At 39.7% G+C, this 23,871-nt stretch overlaps 1 protein-coding gene and 1 long non-coding RNA gene across 2 annotated transcripts in view; both read left to right on the forward strand.

Moving 5' to 3' along the window:
* kcnh5b (potassium voltage-gated channel, subfamily H (eag-related), member 5b) overlaps positions 1–23,871 on the forward strand; it is a 185,805-nt gene that overhangs the window by 126,997 nt on the left and 34,937 nt on the right. Inside the window, exon 12 of the mRNA XM_044375399.1 lies at positions 15,762–15,958. Coding sequence (XP_044231334.1) covers positions 15,762–15,958 — 197 coding nt within the window. The remainder of the gene's footprint in view (positions 1–15,761; positions 15,959–23,871) is intronic.
* On the forward strand, positions 17,097–18,815 carry LOC122998481. The gene is made up of 2 exons (XR_006407432.1): positions 17,097–17,981; positions 18,775–18,815. It is a non-coding gene; the product is annotated as an uncharacterized LOC122998481 (long non-coding RNA).

Raw genomic sequence — 23,871 nt, forward strand, 5'->3', positions numbered from 1 at the left:
GAAAGAGAGGAATGAGACTCTGTTTGCTAACATAGACAGACATAAATAACCATCAAACCCTGAACGGGTTGTCTACTATGGAGACAAACATCCACCTCAAACACAGCCATAGATCTGGGCCAGACAAGCTGAGTCTAAAGTGTCCAAAAAAACCCCCTTTCTTTTAGTTAACAACATAGGTTGTGTCTGAAATCACTCCCTCAGTCACTCATTCTCTACTTCCTAAATAATAAACACTCTATAGTAATATATATATATATATATATATATATAATGAACATTACAGCCTCATTAGGCCCCCAGTGTGGCTTTGGACCGACAGATTCTCAGATTTCTGTTGTTGTCGTTCTTTAAGTTGCTCATGCTTCTTAATCAGTTTGTTTTCTCTTGTAAATGTGAAATGCGTCATTTAATGCCCGACAGTAAAGAGGCACTAGAAAGCAAACAGAGAGAAAAAAAAAACAAGTATTAATATTGATCGGTAATGAAGAAGAAAAGTGGATATAAAATACACTTAAGCACACAAACAGACAGTAAATCTTCCCTAACATGCACACATACACATGCTGTCTTTATTCCATCACTGTAGAGGATGGAAATAAAGAGGAAGGGGCAGTTTGAGAGGAGAAGGGAGGGGGGGTTTTTTGGCTTCTCACATGCTCAATTTCTTTTCTTTTTTTTTTTTTTTAAATTAAATTGTGGAAGAGGAATGTTGGCAGGAGGGAAGGGAAAGAAGAGAAAAGTATAGCAGCTGAGTAGAAAGAATAGAGAGAGACGGAGTTGCAAAGGAGGATGGATGGATGGATGGATGGATGGATGGAGAGGTGTCACACGAGGAAAGGATGAAGGAACAGAGGATCAGACGGAGGATAAAATGAAAGGAGGAAGAGAGGGGCCAGATAAAGAGAAAAGATGGCTATAAAAGGATGGTTAAAAAAAAAAAAAAGGGAAAGGCGAGACAGATGGAGATTTAGAAGAGAACAAGAAAATGGAGAGAGACTGAGGCAGAAGAGAGAGAGAGAGAGAGAGAGAGAGAGAGAGAGAGAGAGAGAGAGAGAGAGAGAGAGAGAGAGAGAGAGAGAGAGAGAGAGAGAGAGTTGTTTGTGGGTTTTAAAGCCACTGATTTCCCCAGGCTGAGCAGAGAGGCTGCTCCCCGAAGCTGAAACACACTCTGCTCTCATTAGTGTCCAGTAGCATCAGGTGGACACACTCTCAAGCAGCAAAAGTATACATGCTGGTGTGTATGTGTGTGTTTTTTTATTTATTTTTTTTATGGTTGTTTAATGTTTCCATGCAGAGGCTGTGAAAATGAATTTTCTCTCGGGGCACGATAAAGTATCTAAACACACAAACACACACACTCAGAGAGTCTCAGAGTATACAAGAGAGTGCAGACGAGAGAACACATGAACACTTTTCCCCACAGTAACAAGGCAATAGTGTGGCAGCTCTAGTAAATACTTGTAATAACCCTCTCATTCCCCATCATCCACCAGGCTTACCATTTCCCATCATCCACCAGGCTTACCATTTCCCATCATCCACCAGGGATAGGTTCCTCTCTCCCCCATCCAGACTCATTCAGCAGCGGCTGTTTGGAGGCAGCTTTGACATGTAACAGTGACAGTATATCTCACAGTCAGTAATGTTTGTCCTGATTTAAAAAAAAAAAAAAAAAAAAAAAAAAAAGATGCTCATTCTGGAGGCCTGATAGTAGTCCACCAGGCTACAGGAACACAAAAATAGTGGGTCTGTCCTAAAACCTGAACCCTGTCTCCTAGAAGTTATGTTCATATATGACTTTTTTTCAATTACGTTGCATTTGCCAACGTAATCCCTGCCTGGATTATGTTCACAGGCAACATTTTGTCGAGTGAATGAAGCGCTACTTTATATATCACACTGCAGTTGGAGGGAGGAGGTCAGGGTGGATAATGGGGGTGTGTGTTTTTAGGTTAAGGCAACAGAAGCATATGGGTTAAAGAATAAGGCTGGTGATTTTCTATACACAACCAAACCAACACTGATGCTACTGAGCATGTGCGGGAACCATAGACTGTATAAAAATATGGATGTAGTTACCGTGACGTCACCCGTCGGTTTCTGAAGAGCGGTTTTGAAGCTCAAAGCGAGCCGCTCCGGCTATCGCCATCTTGGCAGTGCGTGACGCTGCCTAACTCCCAGCCAATCAAAAATGGGCAAAGAGGCGGGGCCGAATGGCTGAAACAAGTCACCTAGCAGCTGGCGGACCTGTCACTCAAAGCAGCCATGTCCTTCGTTATGCATAACTTTACGGCTAACTTTACGGAGTTATAATAAAATTCACCCCCGTACAGTTGTCATGAAAGGGGAAATTAGCTACAGAGACCTAAACCGTTATTTGTACCAGGCTGTAAACATGTTTATTTCTGCTGTAAAGTTGGGCATTTTAACATGGGGGTCTATGGGGAATGACTCTCTTTTGGAGCCTCAAGTGGTCATTCAAGGAACCGCAGTTTTTGGCACTTCCACATTGGCTTCATTTTTCAGCCCCGGAGGTTGCTGCTTGGCGGGAACTTGTTTCTGTTTACAGAGCTGTGCTCGTTTGTTGTGCTACATATCACAACCTCTTGACTTTGTACTGAAGTGCTTTGAGAACTATACAATGTAGTACAGCCTTGTTTCTAAAACTGTTGACTTGGACGCAATATTGACAAAGTTTTACTGTAGATCCACATGAGTGCAGGGAGCATAATAACCACCAGTAAAACAAGAGGTTCCCTTAACTCAAATCAGCTTGATGCATCAGGCGATACACCTGGGTTATGTCTCAGTCTAAAAGCTTATTAAAAGTTCTTATCTTATATCACCCAGGTCTAATGAATGTCAGATAAATATCAATATGAACAAAAAAAGTGCAAAAATATTTACTTTCTGGCTCTTTTAATCTGCTCAGCTTTTATTGAGTTCCTTATCAGGTACCTTTTTTTTTTTTTTTAAAGTTAATTTATTGCCCCGACAGACAGAAATCATCTATTTATATTAAAACCTTTAAAAATTGATCATTAAGCAGTTAAAGAGCAACCGGATAAACACACACCAGCAGCCCTTTAGCCTGAATTATCTATTGATGATTCCTCCTCTGTTCTATTTCCACTCACCCTCGTTTTTTCTTTTTCTTTTCTTTTTTTTTTTTTTTTTTGTTTTGCTAAAATGATGAGCTGATTAATTTCGTAATCCATTATGCATGCTCGGTTATGAGAAGGGGATTGTAGTCTGGCCCTCTATTCACACAGCAATATGTTCTGGCCCGGAGAGCAATACATCAGCAGCGGCGAGCAACGGGAGACGAGCCTCCAACCACATATGAGCCTGGCTACATTACAAGATCCAGTAATAAGAATCAGCAAGTGCGAGGCTGGTTTTTGATGTGGCATAAATTAGAAGAGGAATATCTTAAGAGTGTAGGTTAAAGGGACAATGATGAAAGGCAACCTGCGACAGAGATTCTTGTAAGATGCTATAATGATATTCATGACTGAACTCAGATGTCATGCTTTCAAAGTACTGACACGTATCACCTCATATAACAGCATCTTAGCATATGTTCATGTACCTGTAGACACAAGTTCTCCAGCATGCTGGATATCATGTCATATATATATTGTTATAATGTTTGTTAAATGTGGTCAAAATTCCCAAACTAGAGGTGAACATATGTAAAATACTTCCTGCAAGTCAAAAGTCAGGGCTTCAGCCTGCTTTGAATGCTTCGTTTGCAAAGTTACCTTCACCTCCTCGTTGTGATGACATCAGATTGTTCGCACATGCCCACAAGCCGCCATCCATTCGGTAGTCTTTGTTGCTAAGGTTGTTCACGTTGTCCCTTCGCGTATTTAGGATCAGACTTGGGCTCCAGTTTATATTTCGAGTTAAGAATGAGGAAAAAGAAGGGAAATCTGACTACAACTGTTTGTTTACATAGCCGGAGGAAGCTTCCTGAAGCTGGCCAATCAGAACAGAGTGGGCTCATCGGGAGGCGGGCCTTAAAGAGACAGAAGCTAAAACGGCCTGTTTCAGACAGGCTGAACTGAGGGGCTGCATGAAGGGCCAGTAGAAGATAAATAAGGAGTTTTTAACTATAAATCATGCTTGAAGATATTCCAGTAGAGCCCCAGAATATAAATATAGACCTGGAAATGTGCAGACACATCCCCTTTCAGACATTTAAAGGGCCACTGCCAATTTTCAACCTTATTTCTGAATTAGGGACATAGTGTGAAAAACAACAGTTGTTTTCAATGTTCTCGGTGTCTCTGTGGTGCAGCTGCAATATCTGCTGTTCCTCCGGCACCAGCGCCCTGGTTTGACACATACAGTGATGTATTTGGTGTCAAGGAAGAACTACAGGCTACTGTATGTTGATGGTGGTGCCTTCAAGGATGTTAAAATGTGGGTCTCCCACTCAGTGTCAGGCTAGCGATAGGGAGCAGCAGACACTAAAGTATCATACTGCTAAATACTTTAAAATATCAGTATGTTTGGAAGAAAACTAGTTTCATGAATTGAAGCCAAATATTACACTGTGGAGTCAGACAGAAACTCAACAGCTGCTGAGTTTCTCTGTGATAACACTAACAAACAACTAGCTGTACAATGTTGAAGCTTTATACTGTCAGAGCAGAGATGTGGCACCACTGTTATCAGGCTGAATATAGTGCTGTGTAATCAGACAAAACAGTGTGGAGGAGAAAGTGTCCACAGGAGCAACATTACAGCAGCTGCTGCAGCATGACTGGTGCTCAAGTGGACTGAAAACTCTGCGGTTCAACAAACTTTGTGGTTCTTTAGTAAACCTGACTCTGTTTTCTGACAGAATATCATATAGTTCTTTAACTCTGAATATAGAACAGCACATCAGCGAGGTAAAGTAAAGTGTTACATTAGCTGTAACTTGCGGCTGCAGCTTTGAGCACAATCCAGTCCTGCTCTGTCCCTGTCATAAAAAAAATAGATAAAAGAAAGTGTTTGCTTGCAGTTTTTCATCCCTTTATCCACAGTTGTTTCCCAAAAGAAGCTGAAATGGAGACTGCAGTCTCAGTAAGTTTGCATTGATCCACTGACTCCAGCACACAGTTTGTTTTATGATCCTTGCACACGATGGTACCGAGACGTTAAGACATAAACTAACTAACTAACTGTGTCTCTGAAGCTCTGAAAACTTTTCTGAAACTGAAACTCGTCCGCTGCATTACGCAAACACACCACAACCACAACAGCGGCTGATTAGAAGGCACGTTTGCAATGCATCCTGGTACATGTAGGCACAGCTGGCACGGCTCCATGAGCAGGAAAACTCAGCTTTCTCGGTCAATATAGCATGAACTGAGGAATTTATCGCTTCAGTTGACTACATTTACCATCAATACTGATTGGACATCCACATAAAAAAGTGGCAAAATTTCCCTTTAACTCACAGATTAGTGAGGTGCATACAGTATCTCTCTTAAAGAAAACTCAGAGGAATAAATCTTAAACTTAAACAACTTAAACTGTGTGTATGCACAAAGTATTATTTTTAATTTTATTCATTTATCATAAAGCTGTGTGCACACATGATCCTGCTTAATAAATCTCCATCACTGTGGAACTGGGTAAATATACACAAGACTTATTTTTACTCCCACGTCCTTAAACAAGCTTTTCTATATCAGTGCAGTCTGCTTCACCACGTGTTAAAACACCAAAAAGGAAAGTGCACTTTCACTGATTGTGCCACATCAACGAGGTTACTCGACAATGCCAGAGCAGCTGTCAATAAGTGCCACCATTATACACGGCTGTGACTATTTATGATAATAATAATAATAATAACTTTATTTGTATAGCACCTTTCATACAAAAAAATGCAGCTGAAAGTGCTTCACAACAAAAGAAACTACATGCACCAAGTTCTTCACATCAAAAAAGACATAAAATGAACATAAAAACATGTAAATATTTATAGTGCTGGTATCATTAAATCACCAATCATCAGAGGTCATCAGAGGCTGCTGAGTCGCCTCTCGTTGCCTTTTCGGTGGCAGGTTTTATTTGTAGAGAATGAAAGAGGAAACAGGGAATGTCATGTTATGAATACGTTATGTTTCTTTTCTTACAAATGTCATTTCACCGCTGCAACAGTATTTTTGATGTCCGTGCGGAGCTGAACTCTGCTGCTACAACTATTTCATCACAGTTCAAAGCGCCGGCGCTGCTGATAATTTGCACATTAATGTTAAACAAAATAACAGCTGCGGCCTGTATGATCTGAAGCTCGTATAAATCGTGCCCACGTGTTGTGTGAGGACCAGACGCAGAAGCTTTTTGGTAATTAATACATCAATTATCTTAATTAATGGTCTCATTAGAATAAGTGGTTATGATTAATAGCACACTGATCATGTTGGGGGTTTTTTTTTTAGGCAAGTTTCTCTTGTTGAGAATAGAATGACCTTCATTAAACTTCTTTTATTACTTTTTTCTGCTGTGAACATATTGAGCAGAACTCATTAATCATCAATTAATGTCTAAAACTGGAGAAAACTCAAACATTTATAGACTTATTGCGTCACTATAGAGCCAAGAAATGACATTTGTTTAGAGTCAGGAAGCAAAAGTATTGAGATGCTAATAGTAGTGATACTTCTATTACAATAATAACTGCTAATGCTGTTGTCGGTGGTGGATATCGGTGTCACAGCAGCTCTATAAGTGTTTCTACCCACTCACTTACCCTGGATAATAGCCTGAAAGGGGTTACAGCAGCATCAGCACACCAGCTCTAAGTAGAAGCCTGAGATTCCTCTTATTGGAGCATCGTCTGGTTAGCTGCAGTGCAAGATAAAGCAATACGAGGGCACACACTCGCCCACAGGTAATTTTCTTTTTCTGCTGATGTGGGGGGGATGCAGCCCACAGCAGCGTTCAGTGTCATCGCTTCATTTGTCAGGATGTTAACTCAGAGTTGATCCTCATGCAGACAAACAAAATGCTGCAGCACATCTTCAACCCTTTTTCTTTCTTTAAACTTCAGTGTCTTTATGGTCTTGCAAGAGGCTAAGATGTGTTTTTGCAGAGTATTACACAGTGTCGCAGGGTGTCAGGATGATATAGGAAAAACTAACCCTGGCGGTAAAATAAGTGAGGACGGATTTATATCAGTAGTTTTATCTGCCACAGCTTTTTCAGCATGGGCTTTATGATGTATAGTGTGATTACTTGTTCAATATAAATCAGAAAATATATCAGAAAAAACATGCAAGTTTATTTTGAGCTGGAAATGCAGTCTTAGCAACATCGCTGTCAACTGTGTTTAGACGTTCCAAAGTTCTCCAGGTATGAAACTAGAGATCAAGTAAATCATATTTGATAAATAAAAGAAACAGGACTGAAAGGTTGTTTATTGGATGCAATTATGGTAACTGGTCATCCTCTTGGGTCAGACGAATCAAATTCCACTCTCTTTTTTAGCTTCTGTTTCTGCTCTCCACCAACTCCTGAGGGAAATATCTGGCTCTTTAGCTGCTAAATGCTCCGCTATGTTCACCAGCTAGTCTACAGCTAACTGTGTCTGTTTGTCATTTGGTGCTGAGCAGGTAATGTACAGTGGCTTTTTACAGCTTTACAGCTGCCTGCTGCGGCCCAAAACGACGTTATGAGGGCGCTGAGAGTGAACCAGAACAGTCAGTAGGTTCATCACTACGAGTCACACACAACACATTACACACTGTCGGCTCATGTATTGTTAATATATAAATAAATTAATATTGATTACAGCCATAATAACTGCATGGCTGATGACATTTTCTCTCAACAACTTTATCCTTATCCTTTATCCTTCAACTTTATCCTTATTATTTTCACAAGAGAAATGAATGCCGTGGCATTAAACTCACTGATAACAGAACCAGTGACAACAAAGAACAATTCTTAGTAAAAAACATAAAAAACATATGAAATATAAAACTACTACAACTGCAAATATTAAGAATAGAAATGCATGTGTGCATGTCTTTATATTAGAGCCGTTGAGGACCATTAAGCGTTATTATCTCTGTAAGTCTGGAGAGGATCGTGCATTAAGTTGTGTGTGTGTGTATCTGTCTGCAACTAATCTCACATACTACTGAACCCATCAGCCTAATATTTTTTTGTGCATATTTATGACTGTATACTCAAGGACCTCTCATGGTTGCGATGATTCACAATGTCTGTAAAACCTATTTAATATCGCCGTCGACTGCTGACTCCTCTTAACCGGCTGGTAGGGGCTGAACTGCTTTAGTTTGGAATTATATTCCCGCTAAGGACAACCAATCATAGCTTGTTGCCACATTAGATCAATCAATGCCAAATTTGGTACCTTGAGAGCGGATTGTGTTGTGAATTCAAATAAATATGATAAGATTCCTTAAGAGCCGGTCTTTTCAGCAATCCTCGCCATTTTACGATATACGTTATGACTAAAAACAAGGCTCATCTAGTCTGTTGCAGGCCACGTTTTACCTTTATAGTGGCTCAAAAACAGACAAAGTTTGGTCTCATGTTGAACTGCAGCATCTGCAGATTAATTCCATACCTGATATGTTATAATCCACTAAAGTTAAGCAGGATACAAGATGAATAAATCCCTGTTTCTGTTATCTGCACACAGGAGATCTGCACTCTACTAGTTGATAACCTGTTCATTGTAAATATCCTGAAGCTGACCTTGCTGCACCCCAATCAAATTCCAAGTACAGTGAGAAAAGATTTGATAAAACACTTAATACCAGCACATAACAGAGGCTACCGGGCCCTTCTTGCACCTCATGCACAGTGTGTAACTGTGTACATCAAACCCTGTCAGGCAGAATAATATGAGCGATGGTTTCAGTTGTGGGTGAGTAATCAGCAGCATTACAAAGCTTTGGAATAGGGTCACAGCACCGATGTATCCATCTCCACCCACCCGATTGTAACTGATTTTTAACCTCGCTGTGGGTGTCACAGTCGGCGCAGCCACCCCCTGGCCCATGTGACCGCATCCATATCCACACGGCTAATTGGCGAGAAGCTGCAGGTCTCCGGGGAGCTCATTCCAGACGAGGCCTTGCTGCCTGAGCCGCTCTTGGATGTTCGGAGAGAAAAGAGGGGGGGGGGGGGGCCCTCAGGGTGGCAGGCGCAGAGGAGGGATTGTCGAGATGAGATCCACTCACTCACACAGTGACACACACACTCTGTCGGCATTTTGCGACGGTATGTTGGAAGCGTTTTTTTTACGTCTATTACTCAGGGTGTTTTGACAGCTTGTGGACGGTGCGGACTGCTTTTCGTCACATCTTATCCGGGTCAGCTGTCAGAAAAATGCTGAGCTGATGGTTGTGGCAGGTTTGACACAGATTTGAGTCCTGATTAGCCCAGATTTGACTTTTTGTGCCTGTTACAGCCACAGTGCAACGCCATCCCTCGAGGCAAAAGCAGGATAGAAGCACCAATTATATTAGTTTTTACGTGATGTTTTTATTTTGTACTTCCATTTTTTTTTTTTGTAGCTTATACCTGACTTTTAAAATGTTTTTGCAGTCTGTTGCTGAAGTCTTCTCTCAGTTTAGTTTCTCTGCATAATGTTCAGCAGATGACATATGACACATGTGATGCTGCTTATAATTAGTCTTCATCCTCCTTATTATTATCAGAACAAGCATGGCGTTGCCCGGGAGACGCCCGCAAGTGTAAACACGCGTTCATCTGCTACGGGTGATTAGCATGGGGAATTTATGCTGGCAGTTGATAAGTCAAGTGTCCAGGTGGCTGCAGTTGGTTTGAAAACCAATGAGGGAAAACAGTTCAGTTTTAGAGGGTCAGTGCTCACAGCTACACAAGATTTTGTTGTTTATATTTGTGTTTTTGCCAGGAAATAATCCTTTACACAAACTATTTTAAATAACTTGATTTAAAACGTCATTTTCTTCAGAGTGAGTCCCTTTTATTGTCGTAATTATCTTCTTTTACAACTACACTGGTGCGAGTGTAGCGGGTCTAACACAAGTCTTTCAGTATTTTATCGCTAAGTAGCAGAAATGGTCAAACAAAACATTCACTGAGTCTTATTTGCACACAGTAAATTCTTCTATTTATGTGTAATTTTAATCAACAGAGTCACTGAATGCATCACGCCGGCTGACATGCTCACCATAGTGCATTTTAGCTTTGCAAGTTACAAAGCAGCCCTGCAACAAACTTCTCTTCTAATTAACAGATTTATGCATGAATACAAAAAACTGAATATGAAAATATCAATACTTACACATGTTTTTGGCAGGTTTTTTAACGTCACATATATGACAAAAACGCAGAGAGTAAATCAGTAAAAACTTTTCTTTCCAGGAAAAAGTCCCAAAAGAAAAGAGGAAGTAAAGTTAGCAGAATTGCAATATATACAGTAAAATAAAGTTATTGTACTTCCTGTTATGATACAGAAAATTCCCATTAATAGTGAAAACAATGAATCCTACATGAAAACATTTTTACAACTGGAAGGGTTAATGTCTCTGCTTAATCTATTAATACATTATTTACAATACTGTGTTCATAATTTAACAAATTAAGTACAATTCAATAATATTTCAACAATATTTATTGTAAGTTTTCATACTGAATTGGAGGGATTATAAATAATAAAAACTCTAATAATAAATTAATGTTCTTTTCTCATTTTAAGTAAAATAACGGCTGCATTTCAAAATAAAATATGTAACAGGAAGCTTTTAAAACATTTGCATCTTTAAAATAAAGTGTTTAATTTTAGAAAAATGAAATAAGTGTAGCTTAAGTTTCCCTTTTTCTTTTTTTTGTTAGTGTCTTATTTTATAATAAACAATCTCAACACAATAGTGAGCTCAGATTTATTTCCTGGTTCGGACAGACTGGATGAAAACCAGAGTCCACAAAACCACTCGCTGCTGCTCATGAAACTTATTTAACTCTTCTCATGTTTAGAGGGATTTTAGTCAGTAAATCAAACTGAAAAACAAACTGGACTCCATTGGAAATTAAGTACTCGGGTGGAATTAAAAGACGAAGAACTATTTAATTAAGATGAGCAGCAATAATCACCAAATCTACACAGATGAAGAAAAGATCTACAAGAATAAAAGAGAGAAAAATCTGGCTTCATGTCTAAAATAAATTAAGCACACACTGTTTGATTGACAGGAAGGAATTACCGCTGCGGTTCTACTTTAAATGTCAAAGAGATTTTGTGATGAAAGTTCAGGAGGAGGAAAGGTCTTCATGTTCTCCTGAACTTTCTTCCTCACAGCGGCGTGCGCTTTGACAGACGGCTCTCTGAGAACACTGCCAGACCTCCAGCAGATAAATCAGATGTATTAATCCAGTCGTTGGACAATCCTGATGCAGTTTATTCTTCTTTTACATGGCACCGCCTGCATTTCACCCTTCACTTATACCAGCTTTTACTTGAACCCTGTCTACTGGGGTTTTTAATCTCAGCATTGATTCACAGTTGAGGTGCCGCATCACGCAGCTGTGAGTCAAAGTATTTTCTTTTTTCCTTTCGTTTCACTCGGATTACGTTGGATCTCAGACTGATGAAACTAACTGTATCTGTTGCTTCACACTTGGTTTTAGTATCCAATGGGGAAACAGCAGTTCTGGTTGCTAAGGACTTGACCAGGTAAAAGTGTCGCTAAGGAAATGAAAAAGAGAGGAAGTGTGCGGCGTATTCAGAGGGTTTAATGATGTTTTACATTAATATAAACCCTACTAATGATCTAACATTACACAATGTTGACAATCAACACAACAAAAAAAGTGGGGCCATTTAACTCTAAGCTGTATTAAATCCATAAAATGATACATAGGCTACTATAGGAGGCACTTCAAACAGCCACATGACAGCAGTGGAAGAAGTATTCAGATCCTTTACTGAAGTAAAAGTACCAATACAGAGATGTAAAAATACTCCATTACAAGTAAAAGTCCTGCATGAAAAATCCTCTTACAGTAAAATTACATAAGTATTATGAGCTTGATGTAGTTAAAGTATTGCAGTAAAAGTACATAAGTATTATGAGCTTGATGTAGTTAAAGTATTGCAGTAAAAGTAGTGGTTTGGTCCCTCTGACTGATATATTATTATATATGACATCATTAGATTATTAATAGTGAAGCATCAGTGTTAGAGCAGCATGTTACTGTTGTAGCTGCTGGAGGTGGAGCTAGTTTCAACTACTTTATATACACTTAGCTAGTTTAGTCCAGTGGTTCCCAACCTAGGGGTCGGGGCCCCTCCAAAGGGTCAGCAGATAAATCTGAGGGGTTGTGAGATGATTAATGGGAGAGGAAAGAAGAAAAAACAAAGTTCTGATACACAAATCTGTTTTTTTTTTTAAACTTTTTCTCTAATCTTTGATTTTTTGGTGAAATATTGGATCATTTGAACATTTATTGAAATGAAAGCATGTGAGAAGTTTAGAGGGAAAAATCACTATTTGGTGGAGCTGTTAACAACTCATAGACATGTGAAATGTGACCCCGACTACACACTGCTTTTTGTAAGACGTCAAAAGCCAAAAAGATTGGAAACCACTGGTTTCATCTTTAACAATGTGTTGTATTTTAAAAGCTTGTTATATTATCCATTGTGTCAAATCTTCATCTGAAAAGTAACTAAAGCTGTTAAATAAATGTAGTGGAGTGGAAGAATAAAGTAGCATCACATGGAAATACTCAAGTACAAGTACCTCCAAATTGTACTTGAGTACTCGAGTAAATGTACTTAGTTACTTTCCACCACTGCAGTGTTGTGCTGCTTCACAACAGAAGATCCCTGAAAAACCGTTTTTCTTGTCAGACTTTTTTAAAATCCAACTGTCTTTCTCAATTACTGCTACTGCGACTTAACTTCTGACTTCTTGTCTGGAAATAGCATTTCTTCTTCTTCTGCGGTCTTTTGTAGCTGTCAGAATGGATGAGAACAAACATGTTGTGAAGGTATAAAAATATGTGAAGGTATAAAAATACGTCTTTATAAAGATAATACTAAAAAACACGTTCCTCGGTGAGGCATATCTGGAGTGGTTGGCTCTTTCTATACACACAAAAGACTCTTAAATCAGGGCCATCTCTCTCCAAATTGCCTTCATGTACTTTATGCGTGTGCAGAGGCCTCTTATGATCCAAACAAAGTGCTTGTCAGGTCCTCTGATGCCTGGGACAGACAGCCTACGTCTACCTGAACAGCACATGTGCTTCACTGAACCGCTGCAGCTCGCAGTCCTGTGGTCCTTCTACATACAGTCTGACTTTGATAATGGCCATCAATAATAGAATGTTTCATATCATTTCATTATAAATGTCATTTATATTTAGATTAGACAGAGAAAAGTTAAGATGCGTGTGCTCAGTTGTGAAAAATAAATAATAATATGTGAGATGAAAGCGGCTTTCTTTCTGACGAGCATGTATCTACGTACACTCCTCACACAGGAAAGGGGTTTTCAATTGATCATATTGATTATTCCACCAGTTAAACAAAGTTAAAGTGAAGAAAATCCCGTCAGATGCCAAGTTCCCCAGACGAGCCAAATATATTCTGACAATAAACTGAAACTGACAATAAGGAAAATAACAACACCAATGTAATGTCTGGAAGCAGGTGAAACAACAGGCAGGAGTCCCGGTTTGAGCGAATATCACATAATAAAGTGAACAGGAGTCGAGAAAAGAAGCTCCATGTGTCACCGACTCTGTGCTGGAGTTCCCCGCTCCAGTGTGCACCGTGCAGGCTGAGCTGCAGTGGTGACACTTTATATTTTTTTCATGTCTGAGTCATATTCTACAGATAGAGACACTGAAACTGTAGTGAAAGGTGCAGTACTCTGCAAAAGTTTTAGGCACTAAAAGTAAAGTGAGAATGCTTACAAAAATATTGCTATAAATTGTTTTAATTTATCAATTAACTTCTTATAAAGTTGAGTAAACAGCAGCAGCTTCTCCTCGGTTCACTTCAACACGGTTTTTCATGGTAACTTGCAGGTAGGTTGTTGTAACCATCCTGGAGAAAGAATCTTCTTCTGTGGATTTATTATTTAGAACATCTCAGATGCTTCTTCATGTTAATCCCAGATTGACTCCATGATGTTGAGATCAGGGCTCTGTGGGGGGCCGAACCATACCATCTGTTGCAGGACTCATCATTCTTCTTGTAGCTGAAAATAGTTCTTTATGACTCTAGCTGTATGCTCGGGGTCGTTGTCATGTCATGAATAAATGTGGGACCGATCAGACACCTCCCTGATGATCTAGGGTTTTGCACGGTACTTTACATATATATGTATTTTTTAGATGTAAATATTGTCCTTGATATGATATTTGTTCTATTAAATATTAGTCCCAGACTGCAGCAAGACATTTATGCACAAAACACACACACACATATATACTGTATATACATAGTGAATTTATAGTGAACTTACACTCTCTAAACAAACAGATATGAAATAATTACATGTAAAGTTTTGCTTTACATTTTATTTTATGTGGACCTCTTTCTCTACACAAACAATTGCACAATCAAAATTTGCTCATTTAAACGGTAGCGACACGAACACACGGGATCCGAACACTTTCTGACATACAGCCAATCATAATGTGTGATGTCATCTGTAAACACATGAACCCAAGCCGATCTGGTATCTACACAGGCCACATTCCTCATCCAACTACTGACCACTTTTTGTGTGAACACCTACACCATGAATGTCTTCAAGGAGACACTGTCCAAAAACATCCTGTTGAGAATACAAAGACATGCAAAAAGTCACTTCTTGGAGTAAACCATGACGGCAGGCCTTTCATCAGCCTCTCGAGAGTGTGCATTAGGAGCAGGTAGAAAGACGTGAAGTGGTCGCACAAAATAGTTTGTTTACAGAAAACTGACACAGTTGTCAAACTCAGGCTGAGAGTAGGACAAAGAGCAGAGAGCACACAGGAGTAAATATACTTAATACAAACCAAATACAAAGAAAACCAAAAGGGTGAAAGCCATAGAAGAGAGGAAGACCGGCTGAATCCCGTGAGCTCATATAGTCGATCCAGATGAGCCGAGTCTCTCTGAGGATCCGACTCCAACCTCCAGGCTCCAGATGATCGTCACACAGTCTTCAAATGATGCACAGTTGTGTTTTGACTTTAGGGAGTGCCATGTGATAGTGTCTCACAGTGAAAGTGAGAATTGGAAGGACTTAATTATCCTGAAAGTTGACCATAGCTTAAATTATACCTGAAATGAATGTTCTAAAGCATTTTTAGCATGATTTTGATTGAAGACCGACTTTATTTTATAACAAATACCTGTTGAAAACCTGTATCTACCATTACAGACACTAATATCATGTCTTTGTTTTGTATTTCCAGTTAAAAATTTTGACATATTGTTGGTATTTTATAGAAAGAGTCCAGCAATTATGTACTCAATGTAGTCAAATTTGACCACTTTTTGGACAAAAAAGAAAGAATGAATAAAAGATTAATTATTTTGACACCCATATTTTATCCCAGGCAGGTTTTTAGACAGCATTTTAGGATAAATTAACAGAATATATCATTTAAAAGTCATATAAAAGTAAATAAATAAAATAGGGAAATACAAGTATGTGGGGGACTTAAACATGAACTCATAAACTACAACCCTGTTTCCCTGACTGGTACTTGTGTACTTGTGTTGTGCTCCTCAGGTAAAGGTGACGTGTTCGGTGACGTCTTCTGGAAAGAAACCACCCTGGCGCATGCGTGCGCCAACGTGCGAGCACTAACGTACTGCGACCTCCACGTCATCAAGAGGGAAGCCTTGCTCAAGGTTTTGGAGTTTTACACCGCCTTCGCCAACTCCTTCTCCCGCAACCTCATCCTCACCTGCAACCTGCGCAAGCGGGTAAGGTATCCTCCTCTGTGGACACACATATACACACACACACATATACACACACACACACAAGGCAAATGTCTATGTAGGACACACATGTTAATACACAGAACTACAAAAAGTTTACACACATGATTATATTCAGGTTGGTATTCAGGCTGAATATCATTTTGTCATCACTCCATTATTCAGTTATTATTCTTAACCAATCAGTAATGACTGACTTATCCAGCAACTCTCATATCTTTTTAAGTCAACATTGAGTCCGTGTTAGCCACCATACAGTTAGCTTAAGTTGAGGACATTTACCTAGAACGGCAGTCAATAGCCTACTGAAAATATATATTGTATATAAAAGACTTTCTTAAAATAAACAGGTGATTGACAGAGAACACAGTGAGGTGTTTTATGGATGAGAAGGATGAAAACTTCTTTGAAGCAAAGTTGTTTTTTCTCTCCTTCTCTCAGATTTTTCCTTTTTGGGGTCACTTCAGAGAACTTTATCACAGTTATAACCGACAAACAAAAAGGGGGAGGTGGGTTTGATAAAACTAAAATTAAGAAGATATTTAAATTCCTGTCCGATCTAGTGTGTAATGTTTTTGACAGTTAGAGGCCTGGCTGGTTGTCTGCATTAATGTTTGCCAGCTAGCTGGTCCAGTTTGCTAACTTGTAAGCTACCAGTCTGTGCTTCTTTTCCTTGGTTTTCTCAATAGGACAAGGCATTTCAATTTTACTCATGTTTCTGTGTCAAAGTTTGAGGTGAAACTGGTGATTTGGAACCAGAGCAGGACTATATTTAGTAGAGAACATAGCAACATAGTAGTGAGCTGAAGTCATGACGTCATTCGGGGTAGCCTCTGTTCCACTAGCTTCTGTACATCAGTGCAATCTCTCATTCAGCATTTATTCAATCTGTCTTAATGAAAAAAGTGAAGTGTTCCTGGAGTTTATTTTCCATATTTAGGGACAAATTAGCTCCACTACAGCACTTGCTTTAAGAGGTTGAAAACTTTGTGATTTTAAACTACTGTATTTTGTGAGCATACAAGAAACCATGAGAATTTACCAGTTCAGCAGCGCGGGTCCCCATCTCATTGTAACTTGGTTTCATCTTTATTCATAAAATTCACCAAAGCGCATTTCACACTGCACTTAGCCCAGGGCTAAAAGCACTACTAGAACCTTCTTAGCTCCAGGCTAAAAGAGCTGTTAGCTCCAGGCTGAGAAAACTTTCACACTGGCACAATCCTGGCATACTCCAAAATTGGCTAATCCCAACTTTAGCCTACGGCTTGCTAGCCCTGTTAGCCCTGAGTTTGCAGGGTTATCCCCTGAAAGTCGACTAAACATGGGGCTAAACGGTGTCAGTGTGAAATGGGGCTAAAGTAAACAATGGACTTTGCGTCACGTTTTTGTTGTCCAATCACACAACTTCTTCGTCACGTCATTACAGTACGCACATGCTTTATGTTTACGTTGTAACTACTACTAACCAAAACCGACAAAATTCAGATGTTAAAAGTACCTTGCAAGCTAGCTAACCTAAAACAACAATAACATGTCTGGAAAAGATTCAAAAAGATCGAATTGGTGAGTGTTGTTCCTGAGTTTGTGGTTGGAAAAGTCAGTTCAAGACAAACTAGATGGAACATGCTGCCACAGAAAGGTTTTCCAACATTACTCAGCGAAGCTAGCCGAGGCAGTTTTCAACAGGACGCTTGAGCAACTAAAAACAAAAGCTCAAAAAATGTAAAAAGGAATACAAAGAGGTCAAGGACAATAATGCATCCTCTGGGGCAGCGAGGATCACTTGTCCTCTCTTCGATATTGTGGACTCTGGGCCAAGTGTTGAGCCTTCAGGTGGGTATGACTCAGCAAGGCAAGACTCCTCGTCCATGGCTAATGAGGAGCTGTGAGGAGAGCAGGATGGAGATGAGTCAATTGTGGAGGAGGAAGGAGGATGGATGCTGTGAATGAAAATGCTTCATCAACATCAGCAGCAGGAGAGGAGTCAGATCAAAACACTCGGGTAGGCTGTCTTTGTTCTCAAACAACAGTCACACACACACACACACACACACACACACACACACAGATGAGTCTACCCTTTTAATGAATTACTTAGCTTTGATGTTGAACTGTGTCAGAAAAGTCCATGACATATCAGATTTTTCCTAAATTCGCCACAATTAATTGATACACAGTACAGACTAAGGAAGGAATTGGTAGGCCTACATATAGAGGCTACTTAACATGTATTATTCTTTAATTGTCTAAATTAAATTAATTTAAATAGTATTTTTCTTAATGTGACTATAAAGAAAGAGAGAATGTCTTGAGTCACTTAAATTTTATCCAGAATGCATTGAGAAAAAGAAAATGCACTACGTCTTCAGGATGCGAATAAACATTAAATTTGCATTGAAATTTAAATGAAGAAGCTCTGGTTGGACTGACATAAACTCATCATTGACACTGTAGTATAACAATAGATACATAGGCTATAATAAAGATCCAGCATTGTTATTTTAGACTAAATGAGCCAGCCAGCTATTAAAAATGAGCTCAATTAAAAAGGGTAGTTTTCAGATATTCAAATTTGTATTTTTATTAATAGTAATTTATGTATTTCTGTGAATATAGAAAATTGAAATAGCAGCTATATTTTACAGTGCACTGTAAGGGTTAAACTGACATCAAGATTGTATCATTACTATGTTTAAATTAGAGTAACAATGACTTTTTAGAAGCATGTATAACCCCAAAAAGTGCCAAAAATGCCAACTTTGACCACATAAGCAACATTTATGATTTCATTTCAGTAAAACCTGAAACATCATGGACATTTCGGTCTCAATTCACCGAAAAAATAGCCACTTATAGACATCTACAGCTGACTTAGAGGAGGACTAGAAAGAAAGAGGCAGTGCTGGAGCTTTTAAAGGTCATGGTGCAAAACCTTCACTGAACATCAGTAAGCTTCAAAGAGGGAGTTCATGCAGCAGACGGAGGCGGCGAGTGAGAGAAGAGAGGAGAGAGACGGTGATAGGAGGAAAGGGAGCGTGAGATGCAGCTCTTCAGCACGCAGGGACAGATGTTGATCTGGCAGCATATTGCATACTGGTGCTAAAACATATGCAGCTTTGTAAATCCTGTCAGGTTCCTCTTCATTAATTTATCGCCAATCAGTTCCTGCTTAATCTCAACACTTCTTGTATCAAAAATCAGCCCCTAATATTTCAAGTTTACTCTCTCGGAACAATTTATCTACAACATTTGAGTGTTTTATTCTTTTAAAGTCGTGGTATGCTTTTGTTTTGTGAAGTGCATTGTCACTGTTGCATATTACCCTATTAAAATTGAATTGAACGTGACCTCTGACCATGATGTTGAGTTGGTATTTTCATATGGAGTAATTCTCAAACAGGTGTCTTTTTGTTGGGTTTTTTTTCAATACAAATATTAGATTTCAACAACTTATCACTCATTCAAGGCAGAGAAATCAATTGTTTTGTGTGTGTGTGTGTGTGTGTGTGTGTGTGTATAAGCTACAGCCTGTCTGGCAGCTGCAAAATGCTGCACAAAGGCACTAGTGAGTCATCCTCAATTGGGATCTGGATCCTGGATTCGATCCTCTCTCAGTGGCAGTTCATCATTGAAGGGCTTTCCCGATGACTCACACAAGTTGTGGAGCGAACAGCAGGTGATGACAAAGTTTTCAAGCTTCTCCAAGTTGGCGTCATTCCTCTTCATTAGTATCCTCCACCTCCCCTTTAGTCTCCCGAAGGCGTTCTCCAACACCATCTGTGCCCGGCTGAGATTATAATTGTAAACTGTCTTCTCTCTTGTGAGTCGCCTGCTATCACTGAAAGGCTTCATCGACCAGGGAAGCAGAGGGTAGGCACTGTTGCCGAATATGACCACGGGCGTAGTGGTTCGTCCCATGTGGGTTTGAGGGGCATAGCCTTCCTGACTTCCTGTATCATTTGTAGATACAAGACTTCCCAAACACATGGGCATCCTGGGTATTTGAAGTCCACATTCATAAAGTGATACTGGTGATCAACTAGACATTGGGGGGACCACTGAATGGAACCCCTTCCTGCTGTAAAAGTCACTGGGATAGGTCTTTCGTGCCAATATAGGCATGTGGCTCCCATCAACAGCACCAAAGCGCTGTGAGAAGCCCCACCTTGCTTCACGTCCTCAGACCACCTCTGGAGCTGCTTCACCTTGTAGAATCCAGATCCAGGTTCCTGTCCAAGACCTGGACAATGGCCTCACAAACCTTTATTGAAAATGTCAGAGACGTCAGATGTCAAGACTCGATTGTACGAAGGGAGTCCATTGATGGAGGCCACTCTCAAATAACACTGTAATTAATGATAATGTATGTGATTATTTTGTAATGTCGCAGTCCCATTAATCATGACTTGAAGTACTTAAGCACTGAATGATCAAGGATATATTCTACAGTAGTTTACCTCAGCAAAGTTTTATTAATGATGTATGTTCATGTGTGGATTGGTTGTGTCCAGTTGTACAGCGTCTTCATGCTACTTCATTAGATGCACTCAACTTCTGTAAAGCTGCTCTGAACAAGAGTGTCTTCTAAATGACAAAAATTTAAATGTACCTGGTGTACAATGTCGCAGACAGTGGACACGCCCGCACCAAACAGCTGGTTCTGTACTCAGAGTTACAGTTAGGGCAACTCTGCGGTCAACCTCGACTGCCTGGCGAAGACTTGTGTCTTTCTTCTCTACGTATGGCTGTAGATTATCGACGAGAAAACCAAATGTCGTTTTTGACATCTTAAAGCCTTTGATCCATTCCGTATCCCTAAATGTTTTGACAACGTAGCGCCACCACCAGTCACTTTTTGGTAGTGACCGAATCCGTGGGTTAGGTGGTGGTACTTCGCTAGACACCCGTTAGGCACAAAAACAGCAACGTCTCTCTCTTTTCAGTCTTTCCTTTCTCTAACACTGCTCTCACATAAAGCTCTAGCCAATGGCGAAATTCTAACGTTGTTGCTTGCTGTTAAAGAGTAGTCACGCATCATTCTAGATTGTAAACATTAGTCGCGTGCTCCAACAGACATTTAACCCAGGGCTAGTAGAAGTGCAGTGTGAATTGTATGGCCCTGCGGTTAGAATAACCCTGAGTTAGCAATGTGTGTGTGAGAAGGGGTGAAGTTATCCCCGGGTCAACTCTCAGCCCAGGGCTAAGGATAGTAATCTTTGCAGTCCTGCTGTGTAAAAACATTTACACCTTTCAGTCCTCTCTATCCTGCTGTTATTACAGACATGCCTGAACTTACTGGACTCACTGATTCACCCATGGTTTTACATAAATATTGATAAGTCAGCAATATCAGAGGGGACAACAACAGCCTTCTACTATAGTCAGTGGGATTTTCAACAAGGTTCTGAGTTCTGCTCTCTGTATCTCAGTGATTGAATGTTTCTTACTGAAATGCACCTTGGGAGTTGTAGTTGACTTCTCTCCTTCAGTTTTTATGTACAGTACCAGAGAAAAGTTTGGACACACTTTCTTATTCAAGAGAACGGGAACTTTTGACTGGTACCATATTCAGGCTTGCACTATTGACTTTTTTCTTTATCAAAGAGCCATATGTTGCTGTTCATCCTGCTGATGATTCAACCAGGAGAGTTTCATGTCCGTCTGAGCCTTGAGGTGCACCAGCTGTCAGTCATCTTACATTTTCTATGTGAGGAAATGAACGGGACTTTATTAGACTGGGATGTCTACTGGGAAATTTAGGAGGAAACTCAGATATTTGAGAGGTCGAAGCAGGTGACTAGAAGCAAAATTCTCTCATTTTTGTAAGGACTTTTGCTGAATATTTACCTTTTTATGAGAGCAGTAGTGTGTAAAAGTACAAGCTCAAACATCCAAGATACAAATACAGAACCTGGAGTTCCTGCACATCCTCTTCCCTTCCTTCACACGTTATCTCTTCTGCTTTTCTCCGTCTTCGTCTGTTGTTGTTTACTTGTCCTTAAGTTTGTTTTTCATAATTCATATTCTCTCAGCTCAGTAGGTCTTTTTCTCAGGGAGCCTTGAACACAATAAATTATACATAAAATACCAGTAACCTCATTATGTCCTGCGGCCTTTTGCCGGTTCTTACTGACGTCCTCGCAGGCGGCTTCTTCGCTCTCAGCGGCAGTTTTCATTATCTGTGTTTGTTTGTGTTCATCTTGAGTTCATAGTTTAGAGATTATAATTTATTGATGGCCGTATGAGTGGTTTTTATCTACCTGTGCCTTTTTCCAGGTCTGTGTGTGATTGTACACATGCATATAAATGTACTTATGCAGCATGTATAAAACAGTAATTTTATTTCCACACATTTTGCTACTATCTCTTCACCACTTTGACTTTGAATTTGTATTTTAATTCAGTATTTAACTGTAACCGCGGCTTTTGTTCTGATACGTTTTGCATACTGTACTGATGGAACGATTTTAATTTGGTTTGCTTGCTTGTTTACTCACTGAAGATGGACGTTAGGTGTCGGTTAAAAGATTTATTCTGGAGAAGAATACTGTACATCTCAATTAGACAGGACAGGATGCTCATTTTCATAGTCTCCCAAGTGTGTCATTTGGGTTGATTACACTGCAGCAGTTTACATAAAAATCTACTAAGTGAAGCTTTAAAATGAATTAAAAAGTAAAATTACCATCATGATGAGATAATTGCTCTTGTTTTAAAAAACAATCTCCTTCCATTATGAGGTCGGCAACTCCACCTTCTCCAAAACAATCAGCCTTGATTCACGAAGACGCATTTAAACGGAGCGTAGCTGCACTGGGAACATGTGGAATAATCTTACAACATTGGCTAATACTTTCTCTTAAGTTAATTATGAAGATGGACACTTTTTTTTTGCTGTGTGAAGCAGGAATCTGACCCCGAGGTTCCCTCATGTAAACACAACAAAAACAGAAATAGCGTTGTGGGCAGAGCTCTTTCTCCTCCTCCTCCTCTCCTCAGTTAGCTCTTTTGTTCCCGGGATGCGTGACAGCTGCTCGAACGCCGCCACGATGAAGATAAACAACTTCTAGCGGGAGCTCAGACGTGGCCTGTGGGACTCTGACGAGACCGGAATGTGTGTCAGCCTTAACTCGCCCTGTCACTCACGCGATAATGGCTGCCTTCCAATCTGCCTCCCTCAGCACTTTCCTTTCTCTCTACAGCTCATTCTCCTTATAATCCCCTTTCTCTCCGTGTCCCTCTCTGACTCTAATTCTATCTCTTTATTTTCTTCTCGCTTCACATGTTTTCCCTTTTCTGTGGCAAACTGCATTATAGTACTATTGTGTACTTTTGGTCTGGGTCTGTTTTTCATGGTTTTGTCTGGACCTCTTAGTGTCAACTAAAGAAAATCTTAATTCTACAGCATTCAATTATATTTTAGACCAGTGGTTCCACATTGCTGGGTTTCAGAGTAGGTTACAAGTACTCTCTCTGCTTCCTACTTAGTAGCAATTTTAAAGCACAAGTCACATATTGATGCTTGCTTTGTGGGCCATATGACCCTCACCTTGCTCGTTCACTGACGGTAGCGGTTTTTGCTCTACAACAGGCTGAACAAACCTGACACAATATATTCAACTCGTATTTATTGACACTGAAGAGAAAGAAGAAGAAGGAAAAATGTTCTTTTTTTTTTCCATTTTCAGCACTGCAGGTAATGTATTGGCCTTTTCTTTGTATTAAACCTGTATACATGTTCTGCTGTAAAAAATATTTTTATGTGCTAGTGAAAAAATAGTTATGAAGATTTTATCTGTTTTATCTGTTTTAGCTATTGCAATACTTCTGTTTTTAAGTCCCAAATTACTAGGGGTGTGCCCGAATACAAAAACGTTATTCGGCAAAGCACA

Source organism: Thunnus albacares, chromosome 15, assembly GCF_914725855.1.
Source record: "Thunnus albacares chromosome 15, fThuAlb1.1, whole genome shotgun sequence".
NCBI lineage: Eukaryota > Metazoa > Chordata > Actinopteri > Scombriformes > Scombridae > Thunnus > Thunnus albacares.